This window comes from Mesoplodon bidens, assembly GCF_964165515.1.
Source record: "Mesoplodon bidens genome assembly, chromosome: 1".
NCBI lineage: Eukaryota > Metazoa > Chordata > Mammalia > Artiodactyla > Ziphiidae > Mesoplodon > Mesoplodon bidens.
Window position 1 is genome coordinate 186,824,588 of NC_138176.1, and position 27,057 is coordinate 186,851,644.

Consider the following 27,057-nt stretch of genomic DNA (forward strand, 5'->3'; position numbering starts at 1 on the left):
GGAGGGTGTGAATATGCTAAAAGTTTAGTGGTTAGTTTTTTCTTTCTACAAATGTGTCATGTGCAGGAAATTCAGAAAATCATACTGACAGAATATAAAATAGATGGGCTGGCCATGATAGGCAGTCAAAATTCTTGGATTTTCTTTCAAAAATGTCCCTGTTAGGAACACTGACAAAACATTATGCACATCCAGATGCAAATATACATTTAGTATAATAATATTATCATCTCAACTGATTCTGAAAATTAGTCTACAAGAAAACTGACTATGAAAATACACACTTTCTGAAGACCTACAGACTTAATCTTTATCACATTTAAGAGAAGCATGATGGAAAACAGGTCACAGTAAGCAAAGAATTTAATGCAACCCGAACTTGCCATAAACACAGCCCTGGATGCCCCAGTCCCAGACATTAGCTCAGTTCACTGCATACAAATCTATGCTTTCCCAGTTCCTTTGTTTTGATTTGCCAGAGCCGTTATCAGAACATGAAAGACTTCAGGGAAATAATTTCATTGCTCACATAAGTTTATAAACAAATGAAGAAAAGGTCAAATGCATAGATTTCAGTCCTATGAGCAGATACTATGCTGCAAACTGCAGAGTCAGATGAAACTAGATCTGGTTATGCAGAGTTATGTATCATAGGTGGAAACTAAAAGCCTCTCACCTCTGTTTAGGTGTTCTGCTCTTTAAACACTAGGCAGTTAAAAAGCTGCCAAAGCTATAATGCTGCACAAGTCTTCATGAAGCCCACAGGTTAGTTGGAGGGACAACCCTTGAACACACAATCATAAATGTGAGAAGTATGGAAGGAGAGTACAACAGAAACAGGGCAAAGCAGGGACTAGCCTGGTCTAGGGTTCTGAGAGGACCTCCTGAGAAAGTATAAGAAAGCCCAGAAAGGGAGTGGAGGTTGAATGAGCGGCTCATTGCAAGAACAAGAAAAGACAACTTTGTCTGAAAAATAGAATTTGAGAGGGCTTGGTAGTACCTGAAGCAGCTGAAGAAAATAATGAAACACAAGTTTCTGGAAAGCAGTAATCCTCTTTATTACAGAAAGAATTGGCCACTTGTTGGGTTAATATCCATTTGTTAGATGACCTTCCAATCGGCCATTTTTTGGATCAATTCTTCCTAGCTATAGTTCTGAACAAGTAACATTTTCAGATGTCTACAAAGACAAGTTAGCTGAGGAGTCCAGTTGGAGATTTAGTACCCAGATGTTGGCCAAGGCTTTGAAGCCAAAACTCTTTTAAGGGTTAAGTTGGGGACACACCAGAACCTTGAGCTTGATTTTAGGGTAAAAGGAATATATATTTTCTAGTCATCCTGGACACATTCAGTCTTTGAACTTCATCTGCATCTAATTTCCTTTTCTTCATTAAAAGGAAGTTATAATGTACAACGAAAAACTTCACTCCACCAAATAGAACTGAAATTCTAGCTAACAGAATGACAGACGTATGAAAACAAATCAGAGTCACTACTGTACTTGTAAAACAACTATGGGAAAAGAAGAATCACTCAAAAATTTCAAAAGTGTGTGAATAGCCTGTTGCAATCTATCTAGAAAATAATTAATCACAGCAACCACATTAGAATAAAACAGACACAGAAAAGGGGAACTAAATCTCCACAATTTTGCTTCCATGAATTTAGAGCTAGGGGAAGGAAAACTAGTCATAAAATAGGTGATGATTTCATTTACTAGATTCTTTTGAAATATTCCATATCAGGAACTAGCAAACTATGGCCCAAAGGCCAAATCAGCTCATCTGTCTCATAAGATGCCTGGCAAGCTAAAAAATTGTTTTACATTATTACATAGCTGAAAAAAATTTAAAGAAAAATATATTATCAATACATGATATTCAAATTCTAGTGTGTATAGTATGTTGAACACAGCCATGCCTGTTTGTTTATATGTCTATGGCCACCTGTGGGTTACAATGGCAGAGTTGAGTAGTGTAACTGTATAGCCCCTAAAGCCTAAAATAATTACTATCTGACCCTTTACAGAAAAAAAATTGCCAACCTCTGTCTTATATAAATCAAATTAGGACCTGGTAATGAATGGCAGATTGTGCAAGTATTCAGGCCAGAGGAAGACAAACTTGGGTTCAATTCTCAATTCTAGAATTTACTCGACTATGAAACTGAGCAAGCAATTTAACCCCAGGGCCTCTAGGCTCCAAGTCTCCCCTTTCTTGGGGCAGCGAAAGCTGAAAGCAGCCAATATTCTGCTCATCAAGCTGTGTAGCATGCTGAGGGTTGGATCCACCTACTAGCAGAAGCATCTTCTAATGTTTTTGCATCAATGTGCACTAAAGATTGGAGGTGGCTCTCTGTTCCTCAGTTTTCTCATCTGTAAAATTAAGGTAATAGTAAGAGCCTCCTCTTGAGTAGTGAGAATTAAATGAAATCATGAAGTGCTGAGCACATATGTAGGGCTTAGCACAGTGTCTGGCACTTAATTAGTGCTCAGAAAATTTGTTCTTAGTATTATTATTCTAAAAGAATCAGAAGAGCAGTGGCTCCAATGGGGGAAAAACGACATCTTTCACTGAATTTTTTTAAAGCGGAGACACATTTAGATCTTCTGAGACAGACGAAAGGAATGGACTGCCTAAGTCTAAACCCTCTTCAGGTTCTAGTCTTAAATCTTTTAAGTCCAAACCTTAGTTTCCCCACTTTTAAACTGAATATACAGGTACTGTCATTCATTCCTTTAACAAATAATTTTGGAGCACCTGCCTCGTGTAAGGACCAGGCACTGAGAGGGAGGCAATGAGCAAGACACAGACTGCAGAGAGAGGCCGAGAAGTAAACAGGAAATTACAACCCAGTGACATAAGTGCCTTAATAAGAACAAGCCCGGATGCTCTTGGAGAACAGAGGAGCTTCTTTATTTGTGAGATTTCCACAAGGATTAATCAATTGCTAAATAATGGTGTTTCATTTTGTTTGGCTTTTCGAATGCCTGTGAAGAGCCAAAAGCATCATCCAAGAATGAGTAAGGTTACTAACTTCATCTCTCCTAATTATCACATCCAAATATGCCTGAAAGGCTAGTTACCACGTAAATACAAGGCTGGTATTTATCATAATATTATCCACTGTCTTCTTCTATTCTGAATAGAGGTGTAATGCACACATCTGCTGGTACTTTCTCATCAGCTCCATTCTCACTTTCTACATCTATAAAACGGTGATATTACTACCACACACCAGACATATTTAAATCAAAATAATGGTTAAATCTAATGAGAAAAAATAATTATCCCGTGGTTATGTAAGTCAAATAATTATGCTATACACCTTAAACTTATACAGTGCTGTATGTCAATTATATCTCAATAAAACTGGAAGGAAAAAAAAACCTCTCTAGCCCTTTGTCTCAGCAGAGTTGAGTTCAGTCTCTCATGAACGTGGAAGATTTTCTTCCCTTCATTCATTTTAACACTGTGTACTGAAGTTTAGGAACCACAGACCTGTAGGATGAAGTCTAAGCCCCTTTTTTTTTGGCCATGGATAATCTGATCTAAATTTTCTCTTTCCTTCCACTATTTTTACCCCAAGCAAATATATCTACTTTCATTTTTTTCATTAATTTTTTATTAAAGTATAATTGCTTTACAATATTCTGTTCATTTCAGGTGTACACTACAGTGATCCAGTATTTTTGCAGATTATATTCCTTTAAAGGTTTTATAAGATAACGGGTATAGCTCCCTGTGCTATACAGTAAATACTTGTTGCTTATCTATTCAGTATATAGTGGTTTATATCTGTTAACCCTACAACCCTAATTTGTCCCTCCTCCCTTCAATTTCTGTTTGCAATTTATCTGTGAAATGGTCCCCCCTCCTCTCTCTTTGCCTAAGACATGTTCTCCTTTCAAGACCCAGTTTATCTCAGTTCCTCCATAAATACAAAACATTTCTCTGGATTTCTTTCTCTTCTTGCTCTACCTACTGAAAGTTCTTTTTTTTTTCTTCATTAAAAATCATGTGGAATTTGGTTGACTCTTTCATTCCATACAACAGCTCCCAAATGTGCACCCCCAATCCAGACCTCTTTTTAGAACTTCAAACTTATGTATTCAACAGCCTTTCTGACACCCCCACTGAGATGAAAAATGGACATCTTTCACTCAACATTTCTGAAACAGACCTCCTCATCTTTTTTAAAAAACGGCTCTACCTGATGACAACTCATCTTTCTAGTTGCTGAGGTGAAAAAGCCTGGAACCGTCCTTATTGTCTTTCTCTCACACCCGTATCTAATCTGTCTAGGTATCCAGTAGACTCCACCTTTAAAATATATTCAAATCTAACCACTTCCCACCATCTCCCTTGCTATCTGCCTAGTGGAGCCACCATCCCCTCTCCTAGATTACTGAACTAGCCACAGAATTGGTCTCCAGGTCTCCACTTTGGCCCCTACCTGTAAAGTCTATTTTTGCACAGCAGCCAGAATGATCCTTTTAAAACACAGTCATACCATGTCACCTTCAGTGGCTCCTGTTTCACTTAGAAAAAAACTAAGAATCTTACAATGACTTACAAAACTTTCCATGATCTCTCCCCTCCCTCCACTCTCTCCTACTCATCTCAGGCCCCCTCCTCCCCCAACTACCTCCACTCTGCACACTGGCTGCCTTGCTCCTCTTTAAACCAGCCACATACACTCTCATCTTAGGCTCTGTTCGAGCTGCTGCCTCCGCAAGAACACTCTTCCCTTGCATGGTCTTCAGGGCTCACTCCCTCACCTTCCTCAAGGATTTGCTTAAATCTCCTGTCAAGGGAAAGTATTCAGATGCCTTATTTAATATAACCCCGTGACCCCAAATTTTCTCTCCATCTCTGACACAACTCATGTTCCTTTTTCTGAAATCGCCTTACTCTTAAAACCACCTCGAGTAACGTTACGCTCCCCTTAGAACTAGCAAGACCTAGAAAGACTTCCTATTTCCAGGAAGCAAACAGCCTGTACATTCCAAATGAGTCATTTATTTAGCTTCAGCATCCCTGCACACAGAAACTGTGCATGGTTATAGGATGCAGACAAAGATTTGTTTTCCTGCTTCTGTGAAAGACAGGTGAAAAAGACAGCTGGAGGTACAGAATAGGAAGGAGGATGGAGAAAGAACGCCATTTCAGTGAGCAAAACACTGAGACACCATATACCACAAAAGTCTGTAATCTCAACCACATCCTGAGGGACCAGGAAACCTACACATTACAACATCCACAAAACCTATATATTGCAACATGAATTGAAGATAAAAAGGGGAAAAAAACAACTAGCTATTTTCAAAATAAAAAACAGGTGTTGTTAAAGAGTTATCCAGGGAATTCATTAGTGACCCAAGAGTCCATATGGATGCTTGTTTTCCCTGCAATGTTTTCTTACAACAAGAAACAAACTATCTCTCTACAGATAATATTGAGTTGCTTTGTTTTGTTTGCTGGAGGAAGGATGTCTCTCAAATTAAAAGATCAAAATATAAAACCATAAGATCATGAGATGGAAGTGGCGCCTTCAAGATGGTAGAGTAGTAAGACATGGAGATTGCCTTCTTCCCCACAAATACATCAGAAATACACCTACATGTGGAACAACTCCTATAGAACACCTACTGAATGCTGGCAGAAGACCTCAGACCTCCCAAAGGGCAAGAAACTCCCCATGTACCTGGGTAGGGCAAAAGAAAAAAGGAAAAACAGAGAAAAAGAATAGGGATGAGACCTGCCCCTCTGGGAGGGAGCTGTGAAGGAGGAAAGGTTTCCACACTACGAAGCCCCTTCACTGGCAGAGACGGGGGGTGGCAAGGGGGAAGCTTTGGAGCCATGGAGGAGAGTGCAGCAAAAGGGGTGCAGAGGGCAAAGCAGAGAGATTCCTGCACAGAGGATCGGTGCTGAACAGCACTCACCAGCCCGAGAGACGTGTCTGATCACCCGTTGGGATGGGTGGGGGCTGGGAGCTGAGGGTCGGGCTTCAGAGGTCAGATCCTAGGGAGAGGACAGGGGTTGGCTGCATGAAGACAACCTGAAGGGGGCTAGTGCACCAGAGCTAGCCAGGACGGATTCCAGAAAAATATCTGGACCTGCCTAAGAGGCAAGAGACCGTTGTTTTCGGTGTGCGAGGAGAGAGGAATCAGAGCACCAGCTAAACAAGCTCCAGAGAAGAGCATGAGGTGCAGCTATCAGCAGGGATGCCAGAGATGGGCATGAAACGCTAAGGCTGCTGTTGCAGCCACCAAAAAGCCTGTGTGTGAGAACAGGTCACTATCCACATCTCCCCTCCCGGGAGCCTGTGCAGCCCGCCACTGCCAGGGTCCCGTGATCCAGGGACAACTTCCCCGGGAGAACACACAGCGCGCCTCAGGCTGGTGCAATGTCACGCTGGCCTCTGCCACTGCAGGCTCACCCCGCATCCATACCCTTCCCTCCTCCCAGCCTGAGTGAACCAGAGCCCCCAAATCAGCTGTTCCTTTAACTCCGTCCTCTCTGAGCAAAGAACAGATGCCCTCAGGCGACCTACACGCAGAGGCGGGTCCAAATCCAGAGCTGAACCCCAGGAGCTGTGAGAACAAAGAAGAGAAAGGGAAATCTCTCCCAGCAGCCTCAGGAGCAGCGGATTAAATCTCCACAATCAACGAGATGTAGCCTGCATCTGTGGAATACCTGAATAGACAATGAATCATCCCAAACTGAGGAGGTGGACTTTGGGAGCAACTGTAGACTTGGGGTTTCCTTTCTGCATCTAATTTGTTTCTGGTTTTATCTTTATCTTAGTTTTTTATTTACAGATTATTATCACTGGTAGATTTGTTTATTGATTTGTTGCTCTCTCTCTCTCTTTTTTAATATATATATATTTTTTTCTTTTTATTTTTTTGTAAGTATGTATGTGTATGCTTCTTTGTGATTTTGTCTGTATAGATTTGCTTTTGTCATTTATCCTAGGGTTCTGTCTGTCCGTTTTTTGAGGGGTTCTTTTGTTTATTTTTTAGTATAGTTTTTAGCGCTTCTTATCATTGGTGGAACTCTTTTTTCATTTGGTTGCTCTTTTCTTTCTTTTTTAAATTATTTTTTATTTTAATAATTTTTTAATTTAATAACTTTATTTTATATTTTTTCTTTCTTTTTTTCTTTTTTCTTTTTTCTTTTCTTTTTTTTTTTTTTTTTGGTGGTACGCGAGCTTCTCACTGCTATGGCCTCTCCCGCTGTGGAGCACAGGTTCCGGACGTGCAGGCTCAGTGGCCAAGGCTCACAAGGCCAGCCGCTCCATGGCATGTGGGATCTTCCTGGACTGGGGCAGAAACCAGTGTCTCCTGCATCAGCAGGCAGAGTCTCAACCACTGCACCACCAGGGAAGCCCTATTTCTTTTTTTTTTTTCTACCTTTTCTTCTGAACCGTGTGGCTAACAGGATCTTGGTGCTCTGGCCAGGTGTCAGGCCTGAGCCTCTGAGGTGACAAAGCCAAGTTCAGAACATTGATCCACTAGAGACATCCTGACCCCACATAATACCAAATGGCGAAAGCTCACCCAGAGTTCTCCATGTCAACGCTAAGACCCAGCTCCACTCAATGACTGGCAAGCTACAACGCTGGACACCGCATGACAAACAATTAGAAAGACAGGAACACAACCACACTCATTAGCAGAGAGGCTGCCTAAAATAATACTAAGGTCACAGACACCCCAAAACACACCACTGGACAAGGTCCTGCCCACCAGAAAGACAAGATCCAGCTTAATCCACCAGAACACAGGCACCAGTCCCCTCCACGAGGAAGCCTACACAACCCACTGAACTACCCTTAGCCACTGGAGGCAGACAACATAAACAACATGAACTATGAACCTGCAGCCTGTGAAAAGGAGACCCCAAACACACTAAGTTAAGCAAAACAAGAAGACATATAAATACACAGAAAATGAAGGAGCAGGTAAAAACCCACCAGTCCAAACAAATGAAGAGGAAACAGGAAGTCTACCAGAAAAAGAATTCAGAGCAATGATAGTAAAGATGATCCAAAATCTTGGAAATAGAATGGAGAAAATACAAGAAACATTTCCCAAGGAACTAGAAGAACTAAAGAGTAAACAAAAAAGGATGAACAACACAAAAAATGAAATTAAAAATTCTCTAGAAGGAACCATTAGCAGAATAACTGAGGCAGAAGAACAGATAAGTGACCTGGAAGATAAAATAGTGAAAATAATTAAAGTAGAGCAAACTAAAGAAAAAGAATGAAAAGAATTGAGGACAGTCTCAGAGACTTCTGGGACAACATTTAATGCACCAGCATTCGAATTATAGGGGTCCCAGAAGAAGAAGAGAATAAAAAAGGGACTGAGAACATATTTGAAGAGATTATCGTAGAAAACTTCTCTAATGTGGGAAAGGAAATATTCGGTCAAGTCCAGGAAGTGCAGAGCGTCCCATACAGGATAAATCCAAAGAGAAACAAACCAAGACACATATTAATCAAATTGTTAGAAATTAAATACAAAGAAAAAATATTAAAAGCAGCAAGGGAAAAGCAACAAATAACATATAAGGGAATCCCCATAAGGTTAACAGCTGATCTTTCAGCAGAAACTCTGCAAACCAGAAGGGAGTGGCAGGACATATTTAAAGTGATGAAAGGGAAAACCTACAATCAAGATTACTCTACCCAGCAAGAATCTCATTCAGATTCGATGGAGAAACTAAAACCTTTACAGACAAGCAAAAGCTAACAGAATTAAGCACCACCAAACCAGCTTTACAACAAATGCTAAAAGAACCTCTCTAGGCAGGAAACACAGGAGGAGGAAAAGACTTACAATAACAAACCCAGAATAATTAAGAAAATGGTAATAGGAACATACATATTGATAACTACCTTAAATGTAAATGGAATGGTACAAAAACAAGACCCATATATATGCTGTTTACAAGAGACCCATTTCAGACCTAGGGACACATACAGAGTGAAAGTGAAGGGATGGAAAAAGATATTCCATGCAAATCGAAATCAAAAGAAAGCTGGAGTAGCAATTCTCGTATCAGAAAAACTAGATTTTAAAATAAAGACTATTTGGGCTTCCCTGGTGGAACGGTGGTTGAGAGTATGCCTGCCAATGCAGAGGGACACGGGTTCGTGCCCTGGTCCGGGAAGATCCCACGTGCCGAGGAGTGGCTGGGCCCGTGAGACATGGCCGCTGAGCCTGTGCATCTGGAGCCTGTGCTCCGCAACGGCAGAGGCCACAGTGGTGAGAGGCCGGCGTACCGCAAAAAATGAAAATAAAAATAAAGACTATTATAAGAGACAAAGAAGGACACTACATAATGATCAAGGGATCAGTCCAAGAAGAAGATATAACAATTATAAATCTATATGCACCCAACATAGGAGCACCTCCATACATAAGGCGAATACTAACACGTATAAAACAGGAAACCGACAGTAACACAGTAATAGTGCAGGACTTTATCACCTCACTTACACCGATGGACAGATTATCCAGACTGAAAATTAATACAGAATAACAAGCTTTAAATGATACAGTAGAACAGATAGATTTAATTGATATTTATAGGACATTTCATTTGAAAACAGCAAATTACACTTTCTTCTCAAGTGCTCATGGAATATTCTCCAGTATAGATCATATCTTGTGTCACAAATCAAGCCTTGGTAAATTTAAGAAAGTTGAAATCATATCAACTACGATCTCCAACGACAACATTATGAGACTAGATATCAATTACAGGTAAAAAGCTGTGAAAAATACAAACACATGGAGGCTAAACAATACACTACCAAATATCCAAGAGATCACTGAAGAAATCAAAGAGGGAATCAAAAAATACCTAGAAACAACTGACAATGAAAACAAGATGACCCAAAACCTATGGAATGCAGCAAAAGCAGTTCGAAAGGGGAAGTTTATACCAATACAATCCTACCTCAAGAAACAAGAAACATCTCAAATAAAGAAACTAACCTTACACCTAAAGCAATTAGAGAAAGAAGAACAAAAAATCCCCAAAGATAGCAGAAGGAAAGACATCATAAAGATCAGAGCAGAAATAAATGAAAAAAAATGACAGAAAAGATAATAAAGATCAATAAAACTAAAAGCTGGTTCTCTGAGAAGATAAACAAAATTAATAAACCATTAGCCAGACTCATCAAGAAAAAAATGGTGAAGACTCAACTCAATGGAATTATAAATGAAGGAGAAGTAACAACTGACTCTGAAGAAATAGAAAGGATCATGAGAGATTACTACAAGCAACTACATGTCAATAAGATGGACAAACCAGAAGAAATGGATAAATTCTTAGAAAAGCACAACCTTCCAAGACTGAACCAGGAAGAAATAGAACATATAAACAGACCAATCACAAGCACTGAAATTGAGACTGTTATTGAAAATCTTCCAACAAACAAAAGCCCAGGACCAGATGAGTTCACAGCGAATTCTATTAAACATTTAGAGAAGATCTAACACCTATCCTTCTCAAACTCTTCCAAAATATAGCAGAGGGCAGAACACTCCCAAACTCATTCTATGAGGCCACCATCACCCTGATACCAAAACCAAGTATGTCAAAAAGAAAGAAAACTACAGACAAGTATCACGGATGAACACAGATGCAAAATTCCTCAACAAAATACTAGCAAACAGAATCCAACAGCACATTAAAAAGATCATACACCATGATCAAGTGGGGTTTATCCCAGGAATGCAAGGATTCTTCAATATATGCAAATCAATCAATGTGATACACCATATTAACAAACTGAAGGATAAAAACCATATGATCATCTCAAGAGATTCACAAAAAGCTTTAAACAAAATTCAACATCCATTTACTATACAAACCCTCCAGAAAGTAGACATAGAGGGAACTTACCTCAACATAATAAAGGCCATATATGACAAGCCCACAACCAACATCATTCTCAATGGTTAAAAACTGAAAACTTTTCCACTAAGACCACGAACAAGAGAAGGTTGCCCACTCTCACAACTATTATTCAACAGAGTTTTCGAAGCTTTAGCCACATCAATCAGAGAAGAAAAGAAATAAAAGGAATCCAAATCATAAAAGAAGAAGTAAAACTGTCATTGTTTGCAGATGACATGATACTATACATAGAGAATCCTAAAGATGCTACCAGAAAACTACTAAAGCTAATCAATGAACTTGGTAAAGGAGCAGGATACAAAATTGATGCACAGAAATCTCTTGCATTCCTATACACTAATGATGAAAAATCTGAAAGAGAAATTAAAGAAACACTCCCATTTACCACTGCAACAAAAAGAATAAAATACCTAGGAATAAATCTACCTAAGAAGACAAACGACCTGTATGCAGAAAACTATAAGACACTGATGAAAGAAATTAAATATGATACAAACAGATGGAGTGATATACCATGTTCTTGGATTGGAAGAATAAATAATGTGAAAATGAGTATACTACCCAAAGCAAACTACAGGTTCAATACAATCCCTATCATACTACCAATGGCATTTTTCATAGGACTACAACAAAAATTTTCACAATTTGTATGGAAACAAAAAAGACCCCGGATAGCCAAAGCAGTCTTGAGAAAGAAAAATGGAGCTGGAGGATTCAGGCTCCCTGACTTCAGACTATATTATAGCTACAATCATCAAGACAGTACAGTACTGGCACAAAAACAGAAATATAGATCAATGGAACAGGATAGAAAGCCCAGAGATAAACCCATGCATATATGGTCACCTTATCTTTGACAAAGGAGGCAAGAATATACAATGGAGAAAAGAGAGCCTCTTCAATAAGTAGTGCTGGGAAAACTGGACAGCTACATGTAAAAGAATGAAATTAGAACCCTCCCTAACACCATACACAAAAATAAACTCCAAACGGATTAAAGACCTAAATGTAATGCCAGGCACTATAAAACTCTTAGAGGGAAACATAGGCAGATCACTCTATGAGATAAATCACAGCAAGGTCCTATTTGAACCACCTCCTAGAGAAATGGAAATAAAAACAAAAATAAACCAATGGGAACTAATAAAACTTAAAATCTTGTGCACAGCAAAGGAAACCATAAACAGGACAAAAAGACAACCTTCAGAATGGGAGAAAATATTTGCAAACGAAGCAACTGACAAAGGATTAATCTCCAAAATATACAAGCAGCTCATGCAGCTCAATATCAAAAGAACCAGACAACCCAATCCAACAATGGGTGGAAGATCTAAATCGACATTTCTCCAAAGATTGCCAAGAAACACATGAAATGATGCTCAACATCACTAATCATTAGAGAAATGCAAATGAAATCTACAATGAGGTATTACCTCACACTGGTCAGAATGGCCAACATCAAAAACTCTACAAACAATAAATGCTGTAGATGGTGTGGAGAAATGGGAACCCTCTTGCACTGTTGGTGGGAATGTAAATTGACACAGCCATTATGGAGAACAATATGGAGTTTCCTTAAAAAACTAAAAATAGAACTACCATATGACACAGCAATCCCACTACTGGGCATATAACCTGAGGAAACCATAATTCAAAAAGAGTCATGTACCACAATGTTCATTGCAGCACTATTTACAATAGCCAGGACATGGAAGCAACCTAAGTGTCCATCAACAGATGAATAGATAAAGAAGATATGGCACATATATACAATGGAATATTACTCAGCCATAAAAAGAAACGAATTTGAATTATTTGTAGTGAGGTGGATAGACTTAGAGTCTGTCATACAGAGTGAAGTAAGTCAGAAAGAGAAAAACAAGTACCATATGCTAACACATACATATGGTATCTAAAAAAAAAAAAAAAAAGAAAAATTGGTTCTGACAAACCTAGGGGCAAGACAGGAATAAAGACTCAGAGGTAGAGAATGGACCTGAGGACATGGGGTGGGAAAGGGTAAGCTGGGATGAAGTGAGAGAGTGACATGGTCATATATACACTACCAAATGTAAAATAGATAGCTAGAGGGTAGCAGCCACATAGCAAAGGGAGATCAGCTCGGTACTTTGTGTCCACCTAGAGATGTGGGATAGGGAGGGTAGGAGGGAGATGCAGGAGGGAGGAGATATGGGGATATATGTATATGTATAGCTGATTCACTTTGTTATACAGCAGAAACTAACACACCATTGTAAAGCCTTTATACTCCAATAAAGATGTTAAAAAAAATCATGAGATGTGAGAAAATGTTTAGGTTTGGGATTCTGGTCTTTTGAAGGGCAGGATTTTTTTTTGTTTTTGTTTTGATTTATATATTTTTAACAAAGAAAATGAACTCATAAGAATATCAGCCATGTGATCAGTTCCTTTTAGTGCTTTGTGTTTTCATGTTCAGAAATGTAATGTCAAGATAAACCAAAAAACTTAACTATAAGGAAAACACTCTCTTATCAATGGAATTTATATATCCAAATATTGCATCTTAGGTAGTGCAAATCATCCATCTTAACTAAATTATAGCTTCAGTGTAGTTTCAAACCAAGATATTATAAAGCTCTCAAAATCAAGTTCCTTACTCTTGAGAAAGCACCAGCATTAAATGGGACAAAATAATAAGCTCACTCATTAAGGTGCACTAATAATTTCAAAAACATGATAAATGTCTTAGATAGTATAATGCAACCTTCATTAACAGAAAGACATTATTTCCTTTACATAGTTAATGTTTTAAGAAAAAATGCTTTATTTGGAAATCATTTTCCTACCTTATTCTAATATTTAAATATGACTTCAATTTTATAAATATCAAAATATAATGTATACTCTTTAAAATCCCTTTAAAGGAGACGAAAGGAAAAAACAAAACAACCTACAATAAATTCTATACAAACATGTTCTTGTAATGGTCTCCAGTATTATTATTTCTACTTTCTTTACTGTAGGATGCAACAATATTGAAGGTCCATAAATTATTTCTGGAGAGAGTTATTTTTTAAAAAGTAACTTTATGTGAACAGTGACTTACACATTCTGTGGCTGTGACTGTTAGTGAGCCCGAGATGACAGAATTTCCTCCATTAAAACTCACTGAAACATCAAGAGTTCTGAAAGAAAAGGCAGAAACAATAATTAACAGTAATTAAAAACTGGAGTTTTGTGGAAAATATTTCTTTCCTTAAATAATTCAGAATTAGCCAGATAGTTGACTCTAAAAGTCAAAGCTTTTGATCAGTTATCTTAGTGCTTTTCTTTCTTAGTTCTAGTCCTTACTCAGTAGCCAGAGGCAAATTCCTTAAGTGATCTAATTGTTCCTAAAAGAAGCATTAATGTCAATAGAAACATGAAGAAATTCCTGTTGTTGTCATTGTTGTAGTTTAAAATAATACATTTTTAGGAAAAAATTAAATTAAAAAATTCCTTAATCCAGAAAAATGCTGAGATTGTTTCAGGTTCACAAAAACCTAGAATGAGGAAAAATACTTCCATCCGATTTAGCTTTTCCCTGTCTCTAGACATTACCATTATCACAAGATCATTGTTTAAGAATATAAAAACGGAAATAGACAGAAACTGGGCATAGAGGGAACTTACCTCAAAATAATAAAAGGCATATATGACAAACCCACAGCCAACATCATTCTCAATGGTGAAAAACTGAAAGCATTTCCTCTAAGATCAGGAACAAGAAAAGGGGGCCCACTCTTACCAGTACTATTCAACATAGTTTTGGAAGTTTTAGCCATGGCAATCAGAGAAGAAAAAGAAATAAAAGGAATACAAATTGGAAAAGAATTAAAACTGTCACTGTTTGCAGATGACATGATACTAAACATAGAGAATCCTAAAGAGGCCACCAGAAAGCTACTAGAACTAATAAATGAATTTGGTAAAGTAGCAGAATACAAACTTAATGCATAGAAATCTCTTGGATTCCTATACACTAATGATGTAAAATCAGAAAGACAAATTAAGGAAACAGATTTGCCACTGCAACAAAAAGAATAAAATACCTAGGAATAAACCTACCTAAGAAGGCAAAATACCTGTATGCAGAAAATTATAAGACACTTATACAAACAGATGGACAGATATACCATGTTCTGGGATGAGAAGAATCAACATTGTGAAAATGACTATACTGCCCAAAGCAATCTACAGATTCAGTGCAATCCCTATCAAATTACCAATGGCATTTTTCACAGAACTAGAACAAAAAATTTTCCAATGTGTATGGAAACACAAAATACCCTGAATAGCCAAAGCAACCTTGAGAAAGAAAAACAGAGCTGGAGGAATCAGGCTCCCAGACTTCAGACTATACTACAAAGCTATGGTTATCAAGACAGTATGGTACTGGCACAAAAAGAGAAATATACATCAATGGAACAGGATAGAAAGCCCAGAGATAAACCCATGCACATATGGTCACCTTATCTTTGACAAAGGAGGCAAGAATATACATTGGGGAAAAGACAACCTCTTCAATAAGTGGTGCTGGGAAAACTGGACAGCTACATATAAAAGAATGAAATTAGAACACTCCCTAACCCCATACACAAAACTAAGCTCAAAATGGAATTAATGACCTAAATGTAAGGTCAGACACTATCAAACTCTTAGAGAAAAACATACGCAGAACACTCTATGAGATAAGTCAAAGTGAGATCCTTTTTGATCCACCTCCTACAGAAATGGAAATAAAATAAAAAATAAACAAATGGGAACTAATGAAACTTAAAATCTTTGCACAGCAAAGGAAACCATAAACAAGATGAAAAGACAACCTTCAGAATGGGAGAAAATATTTGCAAATGACGAAAATGACAAAGAATTAATCTCCAAAATATACAAGCAGCTCATGCAGATCAATACCAAAAAAACAAACAACCCAATCCAAAAATGGGCAGAAGACCTAAACAGACATTTCTTCAAAGAAGATAGGCAGATTGCCCACAAACACATGAAAGGATGCTCAACATAACTAATCATTAGAGAAATGAAAATCAAAACCACAATGAGGTATCACCTCACACCAGTCAGAATGGCCATCATCAAAAAATCTACAATAAAAGTTGGAGAGGGTGTGGAGAAAAGGGAAGCTCTTGCACTGTTGGTGGGAATGTAAATTGATACAGTCACTATGGAGAACAGTATGGAGGTTCCTTAAAAAACTACATATAGAACTACCATATGACCCAGCATCCCACTACTGGGCATATACCCTGAGAAAACCATAACTCAAAAAGTGTCAGGTACCACAATGTTCATTGCAGCTCTATTTACAATAGCCAGGACATGGAAGCAACCTAAGTGTCCATCAACAGATGAATGGATAAAGAACATGTGGCACGTATGTACAATGGAATATTACTCAGCCATAAAAGGAAACGAAATTGAGTTATTTGTAATGAGGTGGATGGACCTAGAGTCTGTCATACAGAGTGAAGTAAGTCAGAAAGAGAAAAACAAATACCATATGCTAACACATATATATGGAATCTAAGACAAAAAAATATGGTCATGAAGAACCTAGGGGCAAGAAGGGAATAAAGACGCAGACCTACAGGATAATGGACTTGAGGATATGGGGAGGGTGAAGGGTAAGCTGGGACAAAGTGAGAGAGTGGCATGGACATATATACACTACCAAATGTAAAACAGATAGCTAGTGGGAAGCAGCCAAATAGCACAGAGAGATCAGCTCAGTGCTTTGTGACCACCTAGAGGGTTGGGATAGGGAGGGTGGGAGGGAGGGAGAAGCAAGAGGGAAGATATATGGGGATATTTGTATATGTATACCTGATTCACTTTGTTATAAAGCAGAAACTAACACACCATTGTAAAGCAATTATACTCCAATAAAGATGTTAAAAAAAAAAAAGAGAGAGACATGTACCATAATGTTCATTGCAGCTCTATTTACAACAGCCTGGACATGGAAGCAACCTAAGTGTCCATCGACAGATGAATGGATAAAGAAGATGTGGCACATATATACAATGGAATATTACTGAGCCATAAAAAGGAATGAAATTGAGTTATTTGTAATGAGGTGGATGTACCTAGAGTCTGTCATATAGAGTGATGTAATTCAGAAAGAGAAAAACAGATACCATATGTTAACACACATATATGGAATCTAAAAAAATGGTACTGATGAACCTAGTGGCAGGGCAGGAATAAAAACACAGATGTAGAGAATGGACTTGAGGACACAGAGAAGGGGAAGGGGAAGCTGGGACAAAGTGAGAGAGTAACATTGGCATATATACACTACCAAATATAAAATGCATGGTTAGTGGAAAGCTGCTAAACAGCACAGGGAGATCATCTCAATGCTTTGTGATGACATAAAGTGGTGGGATAGGGAGGGTGGGAGGGAGGCTCAAGAGGGAGGGGGTGTGGGGATATATGTATACATATAGCTGATTCACTTTGCTGTACAGCAGAAACCAACACAACATTGTAAAGCAATTATACTCCAATAAAGATATTTAAAAAAAGTTATTACAAGATGCAAACTATTATATATAAAATGGATAAACAATAAGGTCTTACTGTATAGCACAGGGAACTATATTCAGTATCCTGTGATAAACCCTAATGGAAAAGAATATGAAAAAGAATGTATATATGTATAACTGAATCGCTTTGCTGTACACCAGAAACTAACACAATATTGTAAATCAACTATACTTCAATAAAATAAAATTTTTTTAAATGGAAATAACAAACCATTGAAAGATAAAATATAGAGAAAGTGATCATGAAAGACAGGTAAACTAAAGGAATGCAATTTACATATTTGTAGGCATTTGTTGTAAATGTTCAGGATTTTAAAATATCCTGACAAAGGTATAAAAGAAAGGAGAATAATTTTTGTCCATTGCTATGAAATACAGCTCTCATTCTTAAAATATGATTTCAACTACTAATACAATTAAAAATAATTACAATTTCATTAATTCAGATTCTAATAATTCATCATTTGGGATCAGTAAGTAATTTTTTTTCATAGGCCTAAGAAGATATCAAAGAGAAAAAGATGACAAGGAGTTTTTAAAGTATTGAGGAAACAGGTCTTTTCCAAAAGAGTTTATGAAGAATATTACCACAGAATAATCAGTATACCAACAAAACAAAGCTATCCATTCATTAAAGTGGAAACAGTAGTCAACATTTTGTTAATCTAGCTTCTATAGAACACCATGCTCCAATGCTCACAAAATATTCTAAATTCCAAGAATTAAAAGCCAGATATTTTGCCTTAATTACTCTAAATTTAGATGATTTCTTCTCTATGCCTTGAGTTGTGTGCCAAATACTATTAGTTGTGTAGAGTTAGGACAAAACGGAAGCAATCTCAAGCCACTGGTAAGATTTTCAGTAATGATGCTAGGGAGAGGAGATGAGAAATATTATTCAGTCCCTGCCATGGGCCAGATGCTATCCTGGGTACTTTATGGATATTATCTCATTTAATTCTTAAAAGAACTCTTAAAGTAAGTAGTTTCACAGTTTTACAGCTGGGGTACATAGGCCCCAAAATGTTAATTACCTTGCCCAAAGTGGTAAAGCTAGGATTCTCACAAATTTTGAATTCTTTCCATCATACCACACAGGCTTGAAGAAATGAAAGTTCTTAATGTGTTTTTTTCTCAGTGTGATATTTAGTTTGGATCTTATAGGGCTAGAGCCCCCAGGAAAGACAGGACTAGCAAACTTCTAGCTGAACTCTTCTTCAAAATTCAGGATTACTCCTATTAAAAATATTCCTTGTAAAATATTCCCTTTAAAACATTTTGTTTAAAAAAAAAAGTTTAGCTAAATCCAGAAAAGAACAAGAACTTGGGGTATTTATATCAACTTAACTAAACTTCTGAACTATTCCAACACAGAATACCAAGTGGCTTAGTTAAGAAAGAAAACTTAAACCTACTTGCTTTTTCTGCAGAACTCAGTACCTTGTTTTGCTTTGTTTTTTTGAAGATTAAGCATAGTTCAATCCAAAAATAATGTTTCCTAGATCCTAATTCCTCTACTTTAAACCATGTACCAGAAAGCATATGACACAGAAAGCATGGTTTTGGTTTGTGGGGGAAGATTACTGGATTCATAATAATGTATGATTGTTGCAGGTAATCTTATTGATTCAACTTTAAAGGGATCAGTAGACATTGACCAAAGTTGTTTATAATCTTATTGATTCAACTTTAAAGGGATCAGTAGACATTGACCAAAGTTGTTCATAATCTGGCACATAGAACTCAGAAGAAATGAACCAGTTCTCTAATTAATGAAGGAAACATTTAAAACATTTAATGCTTATCCAAATGGAATAAGAACAGAAGATGTATTTTATAACAAAATTCATTCTTTTCTATAGTTTCCCCTAGCATGCTGATGAAGTCTTGTAGGCAACCAAACCAATTTGCACATTATTCTTAAAATCTCAGTCTAGTATAATGTAGCTGGTGTCTGATCAAACTGAGTTAGTCTCCACAGACATGGAAAGCCACCGGATGATTATTTTGACACATGGATTCAGTTGAAACAATATAATATTCACCTTCCTGAGAGCAGTAGTAGCACGATCAAACCACTACCAGAAACAACAGTACTAATAATAACAGTGTTTATCGATTCCTTACTATGAGCTAAACACATTAACACATCTTCTCACTTAATTCTCACAACAACCCACTGAGGGAGGCTGTAGCATTATCTCCATTTTCCAAATAAAGGACCTGAAGCTTAAAAAGGTAACTTACCCAAATATTGGACTTCTCTGGCTCTGTAGTCAAAGTGCTTTCACTTCTACTGCATACCACCTTAATCCTCATTAAGTGCTTTAGGGTCTTACATCTAAATTTCACTCACTGGAGACAGCTTTGTCTCACTTCTCCAGTGTCACTCTTCCAATTTCTTACTATATTCACATATTTCTCATGGTTATAATGGCATTTACTATATGATATTTATTTGTGAACATATGTGTATATTTTTATATGTATATATATTTGCTGGGAAATTTTTTTCAGAAGTGTTGCAAACATGAAAAACACACTCTAAAAGTTATTTCTGCTTCTAAATTTTGTTGTTTCTTTAGAAAAAATTTTTGAAATTATTGGTATGATACTGGCACTGTTATGAGCTGATACTTTTGTCCAAAGCTCTGCTACTCCATTGCTGGCAAACAGATTGATAAAACCCATCTCACCCTCTAACCCAGACTCAATACCTTGACCTTTCTTTGTCCCAAGACTCCAATATACGTATATCATGTTTTGTCATATTTTATGTAACTTGTGCTAGTATCTATGGATTTCTCATTCTGATTGCTATATAAATTTTATTGCTGGTTAGTATATTTAGGACAGTAGAACTCATACTCTCAGTTACAGAAACTTTACTGTGGGCAAAAATGTATTAAAGCCACATTGTTTTTACATAATTCCATAAAGGAGAGGTGATTAAAGAGTTTTTCTTTATTTATCCCAAGAATAAAATAAACTTGAAAAAGGGGATAGATTCAGCCCACATGTTGGAGAATCAGGAGTTCTAGGTTTGAACCCTAGTCACTACCTTCTCAATCTTGCATTCTTCAATGTGTAAAAGGGGGATAACTGTACCTATTTCAGAGTTGCTTTGGGGAGGAGAGTGTGATAAAATAATGTACATAAAATGTCCAACACAGTGCCTGGAACACAGCGGGTACTCTATAAATTACTGTAACATCTGACTATTTGTCTAAAAAATTATTCAGCTATCAAGGTACTTTTATATAAACATTTTAGATCCAAGTTAAAAAACAGCACAGATAATATAGAAGAAGGTATTGCAGCAAAGAAATAATTGCCTAATACTTTTTTTGTTTACTTTAAAGGATTTCTCTTCTACTTACTTCTATATAAAAATAGAGAGAGCTAAATTGTTCCAAAAATGCCTAGTATAACATATAATGCCATGCAAGTTCATGTAAAGAAACTTTTCAAAGCTATTTCCTTCCTGTTACAAAATGTTACCTTGATAAAACCCAACACTGCAACTATGTTGAGCTGTGTGCTTGAACCTAACACTTAAAACTGTACTCCAAATTGGTTTCTGAATGTTGGCCAGTAAGTTCAGTCAATCACTAAATCAGTCTATTACTCCAATATTTATAAATTGCCTACAATAGGCCAACCTAGGCTGTGCTTGGTAATAGGGCTGCAATAACAAATGAAACACAGCATTACAATGTAATTGAAAGGAAGCTACATGAACAATCACAATAGAATGTTATATTAACTAAAATAGGTATAAGCACAAAGGTACTAGAGGACCATGTGGGAGTTACAACCGACTGAGCCTTGCACGGGGGCATCAACAAAGATTTCCTGCAGGAAGTCACCTCTATGATGAACCCTAAAGGATGATCAAGAATTAGTTAGGAAAAGAGATTAAAAAGGGATCCAAGAAGATGGAGCACTATTTGACATGCTGGAAGGTAAGAAAGGAACAGAACAGTCAAGGAATAAAAGCCATTCAGTATGGCATCAACACAGAATGTGAGAGTGAGAATATATGGTTTGAAGCCAAAAAGGAGAGTAGGAGAAGGATAATGAAGAACCCAGGATGCCATATTTAGATATTTGGAATTAGTCTTATGAGTTTTTAAGCCAGGCAGAAATATGGTCAGCATTCTGTTTTACAAATATCACTTGTTGCATCGTAGAGCATGGCTTGGAAGAGTAAATTTCTACAGTAGAAGACCAGTTAACAAATGTCATAGTGTATTTCACTGTTGGTAGGAATGGAAATTGGTGCATCTACTATGAAAAACAGGATGGAGTTTCCCCAAAAAATTAAGAATGGAACTACTATATGATCCAGCTATTCCACTTCTGGGTATTTATCTGAAGAATACAAAAACACCAATTAAAAAAGATATATGCACCCTGATGTTCACTGCAGCATTATTTACAATTGCCAAGATTTGGAAGCAGCAACATAAGTGCCCATTGATGGATGAATGGCTAAAGAAGATGTGGTATATATGTACAATGGAATACTACTCAACCATAAAAAAAAATGGAATCTTGACATTTGTGACAACATGGATGGACCTTGAGGGTACTAAGTGAAATAAGTCAGATGGAGAAAGGCAAATATGTACGATTCCATTCATATATGGAATATAAAAACAAAGAAACAGGGCTTCCCTGGTGGCACAGTGGTTGAGAGTCCGTCTGCCAATGCAGGGGACACGGGTTCGTGCCCCAGTCCGGGAAGATCCCACATGCCGTGGAGCGGCTGGGCCCATGAGCCATGGCTGCCGAGCCAGCGCATCCGGAGCCTGTGCTCCGCAACGGGAGAGGCCACAACAGTGAGAGGCCCGTGTACCACAAAGGAAAACATAAAAAAATAAAAAAATAAATAAATAAATAGATAGATAGATGAAACAACAACAACAACAACAAAAAGCACCTAGATACAGAAAACAAATTGATGGCTACCAGAGGGGAAGAGCGGGAAGGCAAAATGGGTAAAGGGAGTCAACTATATGGTGACAGATGGAAACTAGACTTTTGGTGGTGAGCATACTGTAGTGTATACAGAAGTCAAAACTTAATATTTGTATACATGAAGCTTGTATAATGTTATAAACCAATGTTACCTCAATTTAAAAAATTGTTTTTAAGAATTTCTCAGTGAATTTCAAATAAGGACCAAAGTAGAACTGAACCAAATAGTGTCAATGAGGGTAATCTGAAATGAAAATTGAGAGATATTAAGCAGTTAGATTAAAAAGGACTTGGACATTTATAGGATGTAGAAGGTGAGGAAGAAGGAGTAGTTAGAGATGGCTTCAAAGTTTGTGTTTTGCACATGAAGGTGAGTAATCTTGCACAGGAAACATGAAAGGAACAGGTTTGAACAGAAGTACATAACTTTAATTTGGGAACTTCAGGTTTAATTTGCCTAAGGGAAATCCAAGTGAATGAGCTGACATTTGGATAGTGGACATTTGGTTGGTTTAAAGCTAAGGGAAAGATCTTGTCTGGAGATTTGGAACTCATAGCAAGAAAAGGAAGGCTTAGAGAAGGTGAGTTTATGGGTCAGGAATCCAGCCATGGTGAAAACTGACTAGGAACTGTAAGAAGAGGAGCCAGAGGTAACACTGGAGAAGAAACAGTCCTGGAGGTGAGACTATGAAGTTGTGAAAGGCAAGGAAATACCTTCTTCTGAGACAGGACTGGCCCATAGTGCAGATAATTCTGAGTGGTCAGGGAAGGTGAGGCTCAGAACTGAGGACTCTTTCAACTCCCTTTTCTATAAGTTGGTTCCACATTGTTTAGAGTTGCTTACAAATATGTTCAACGGCTCTTTGCTCCATCCTCAGAACATTTAAGTAGAAGGATAGAAGAAACCTGAACAACTTAACAAAAAGACTGCTTGAAGTGCATTTTAATGTCAATTGGTCCTCAATTAATAGTGATAAAACTAAATTCAAGGGTACTAAATTCATTCCACATGAGAAATTATTAAATAGAATTCTGATATATAACTAAGTAAATAAAATTCAAAGTCCTAACGGTCACAGTGCTTTAATTTAATGTTTAAAGATGTAAGACAATTCCAGAACAGGAGAACAGCTCATTGCCATACGTTAGGGCTACTCTGAACTGAAGAAATTTCATACTGCATGAAATATGGTTGACATTTCAATCATAGCAACCTATTTGCAAAGTATTTATTTGCTGCTGACTTTATGGATGTCCAATAAAAGACTGCCATTTTATGATCCATTTAAAAAGATGAAAAAATTAAAGAAAATTGTGAAAGACATTTGCTGGAAGTAATAAATAATTTACCTCCAATTTGCACATACTGAAAATTAAACTGGCAACTACTCAAAAAGCTATTAAAATTATGGTGACTTAAGATATTTTGAAATCAAGTGCTACTATTTAATACTCTGCAGAGCTTTATAAAAGTTAGCTTTATGTATAATAAATTATGAGATGAAAATAAGGATTCATATTTGTGAATAAAAACTCTACTTCTAGTTATGAATATATATATAAATTAATGTTTTGTTTAAGGATATTTTCTTCAAAGGGGTAAAAGGATAAAGTAATTGAATAAAATAATTTCTTTTGAGATACTCAGTATATGTATATAACTAAAACAAACACTGCAGTCAGGAAGATTGCTAGATTTCAGAAGGAAAAAAAAGCTATATCAGAATTGTACTTGACATCACACCTACACTTTTATTGTAAATGTTTTCAGTATTATACTGAAAATAACCCCATTTTAACTGCATTGTGTATCTTTTTTAAATACTAAAAAGATGCTTCAAAATGATCACTCAATTTTTAGTGTCTTTCATCCAAAAATGTCAAATATTTTAGTAATAGTAAAAACTTTAATAATATAAAATTTAAAAGCAGATATATAAGAGGATTTAAATACATATTTAAGGAATATCTTCCATATCATCACATAGCCATCCCTCTTTGAACACCTTTAGTTACCAAAACACTCACTAAATGATTCCAATTTTTACAAAAATCTTTCTTATATTGAGCTGAAATGTGCCTCATTTTACCTTCCACTCTTTCTTTCTCTTGTTCTTGGAGCAATAAAGAATAAGTCAAATCTATCTTTCACATGACAGACCTGACATTTGGAGAGCTGATGTGTCACACCTGAATTGTGTCTTTTTCAGTATTTTAACATTTTCATACTTGGCAAGATTTTGTTGGCCACCCTAGACGTACTCGAATTAACTATTGTTCCTCTTAAAAGACAATTTCCAGAACTGAATATAATAATTAGGATGGAGATGCAATGCAGATTAGGTGAACTTATCACATTTATAGGTATAATCAGAAAGCAATACACTGTGTGAATAAATACATATATGTTCCACCATTGGGGGAGGGGTACAGAGAAATATAAAAACTGAGAGGCTCCTCAGCCTTAACCAATCTCACCAAGATTCTAATGTTTATATTCAAAATAAAGATATAACTAATGTCCTGGTATCCATGATTTTAAAAATAAATAAATCCAGTCTCATTCCTCATAAGGAAGAGAAGAAAGAATAAAGTTATGGTTGCATCACCTGTTACTAAGATAATGGAATTGGGGATTGTGTAGATATACAGAGGGACAATATTTGGTCATCATGTGGCCTGGTGCTCCTGGAATGGGTGGCTGGGTTCCCCTGCATTCACCCTGTGTCAAGGGGCTATCAAGTCTGTAGCTTGGTGTCCCTGGCAGGCCAAGGTCCTGGCAACTAGAAGGAGACCCAGTGATTGACACATTCACATCTAGAATGTCTACTATGGGGCCTGAGTGCTGTGGATGCTTCCAAGTGTGCTCCATCCTCTGGTCCCCTCACTACAAGAAGCTCATCTCAGGCCATGGCTTTGCCCAGAACCAGCTTGTTATTTGTAAGTACCCAACCAAGGTGGCTGAGCTCAAAGGTCACACAGTTCAGGTCCTCAGTCCAACCATGAGCCCAGATGGGGGCCCTGCAGCTATGACGCTGCTTTGACATGGACCCTGAACAAGGGAGGAAGTGGGAGATCAGTGCAGCCAAAGCAGCCTCATCCACCAAGTCATCTGTTGATGACAAATTCATCACCTCAGTTTTTTGGTTTTTTAAAGAATTTTTCTAATAAAAAAATAATTTTAGCATGTCTCCCTCTCAAAAAAAACAAATTCATAAAATAAATTCACATAACCATACATATATAGGTATATATATATATTTCTTTTAACTATTCATGTGAGAAGCTGTGCTAAAGGCAGAATTTGTCAAACCAAGAAAGGGAAATGGAATTAATTTTATTCCAGGCAAGATGAATTATATTTTAAAAAAAATCACAACATTGAGGAAAATAAGATTCCATTACCAAGTCAGGCTCTAACCTCAAGTCTGCCACACATGCCTCTCAGTGATCCTTCAGTATCAGATGCTTAAAATTTTCCACATACACTGATGTCCCACCACTTCTTACTTAAACCCTCTGTCAACTGTCTTTCCACACTGCCTTTTAAGGGAACTAATACTACCAGTTTCATCTGATTTAGATATTTATTTCATATTTGCCAGAAGATTCTGGCCAATGTTTTTGAAAGCACATTTAACTATACCATATGCCTCCTTAAATCTATCAAACAAGCTGTAGGATCAGGCTCTGGTTCATTCTGTTCTGTTTTTCTTTCTTCATAATGTGTTTATGTATATTTACCCAATTTGCTCTGTTCTTCTTGCCAAATTACAGGTTTGAGATCTCAACTATTGCAGAGCAGCTGTGCTATTGTTGATGTCTCCCTAAACAAGGGTCAGAGAATAAGCCCATTTTGCAAGAACGGGTGACACTTGCACATTACACCAGGAGGCCACTGCCCTCAAAAGGGCAGGATCTGCAGAACTTCACAGAGTCCTTCCTACTCAAACTTAAGACATTTTTGTTCAAATGAACCACTGGCAGAAATTAACTCCCAAGCAATCTACAGATTTTTCTAGGTAAGACAATTTGTTTAACCACATGACATTTTTTTAATTAAATTGTGTCTAATGAAAAAAAAATAGGAAAGAACAACCTCAGAAAGAACAATCTCACCTTTACATTCTTTCTGTTTAAAAACTAAAAATATGTTCATTTTAGTCTAAAATTCTATACCAGATAAAGAAATTTTTTTTTTTTTTTTCTTTTTGTGGTATGCGGGCCTCTCACTGTTGTGGCCTCTCCCGTTGCGGAGCACAGGCTCCGGACGCGCAGGCTCAGCGGCCACGGCTCACGGGCCCAGCCGCTCCGCGGCATATGGGATCCTCCCAGACCGGGGCACGAACCCGTATCCCCTGCATCGGCAGGCGGACTCTCAACCACTGCGCCACCAGGGAGGCCCAAGATAAAGAAATTTAATGCATAGAGATGTCTCTCAAAGAAAGGACTCCAAAGACCCATTCCAACAATGCTAAGCAATGATAAACCTGGATAAGATTTGCCCAGATAGCTTTAACTTTTGTTTACTCCACGACATC

The 27,057-nt window shown here is 37.2% G+C and overlaps 1 protein-coding gene across 3 annotated transcripts in view; it reads right to left on the reverse strand.

Moving 5' to 3' along the window:
* ANTXR2 (ANTXR cell adhesion molecule 2) overlaps nt 1–27,057 on the reverse strand; it is a 163,768-nt gene that overhangs the window by 93,082 nt on the left and 43,629 nt on the right. For all 3 annotated transcript variants that reach the window (XM_081227933.1, XM_081227931.1, XM_081227932.1), the window contains exon 11: nt 14,035–14,113. In XM_081227933.1, the coding sequence (XP_081084059.1) occupies nt 14,035–14,113 (79 nt within the window). The remainder of the gene's footprint in view (nt 1–14,034; nt 14,114–27,057) is intronic.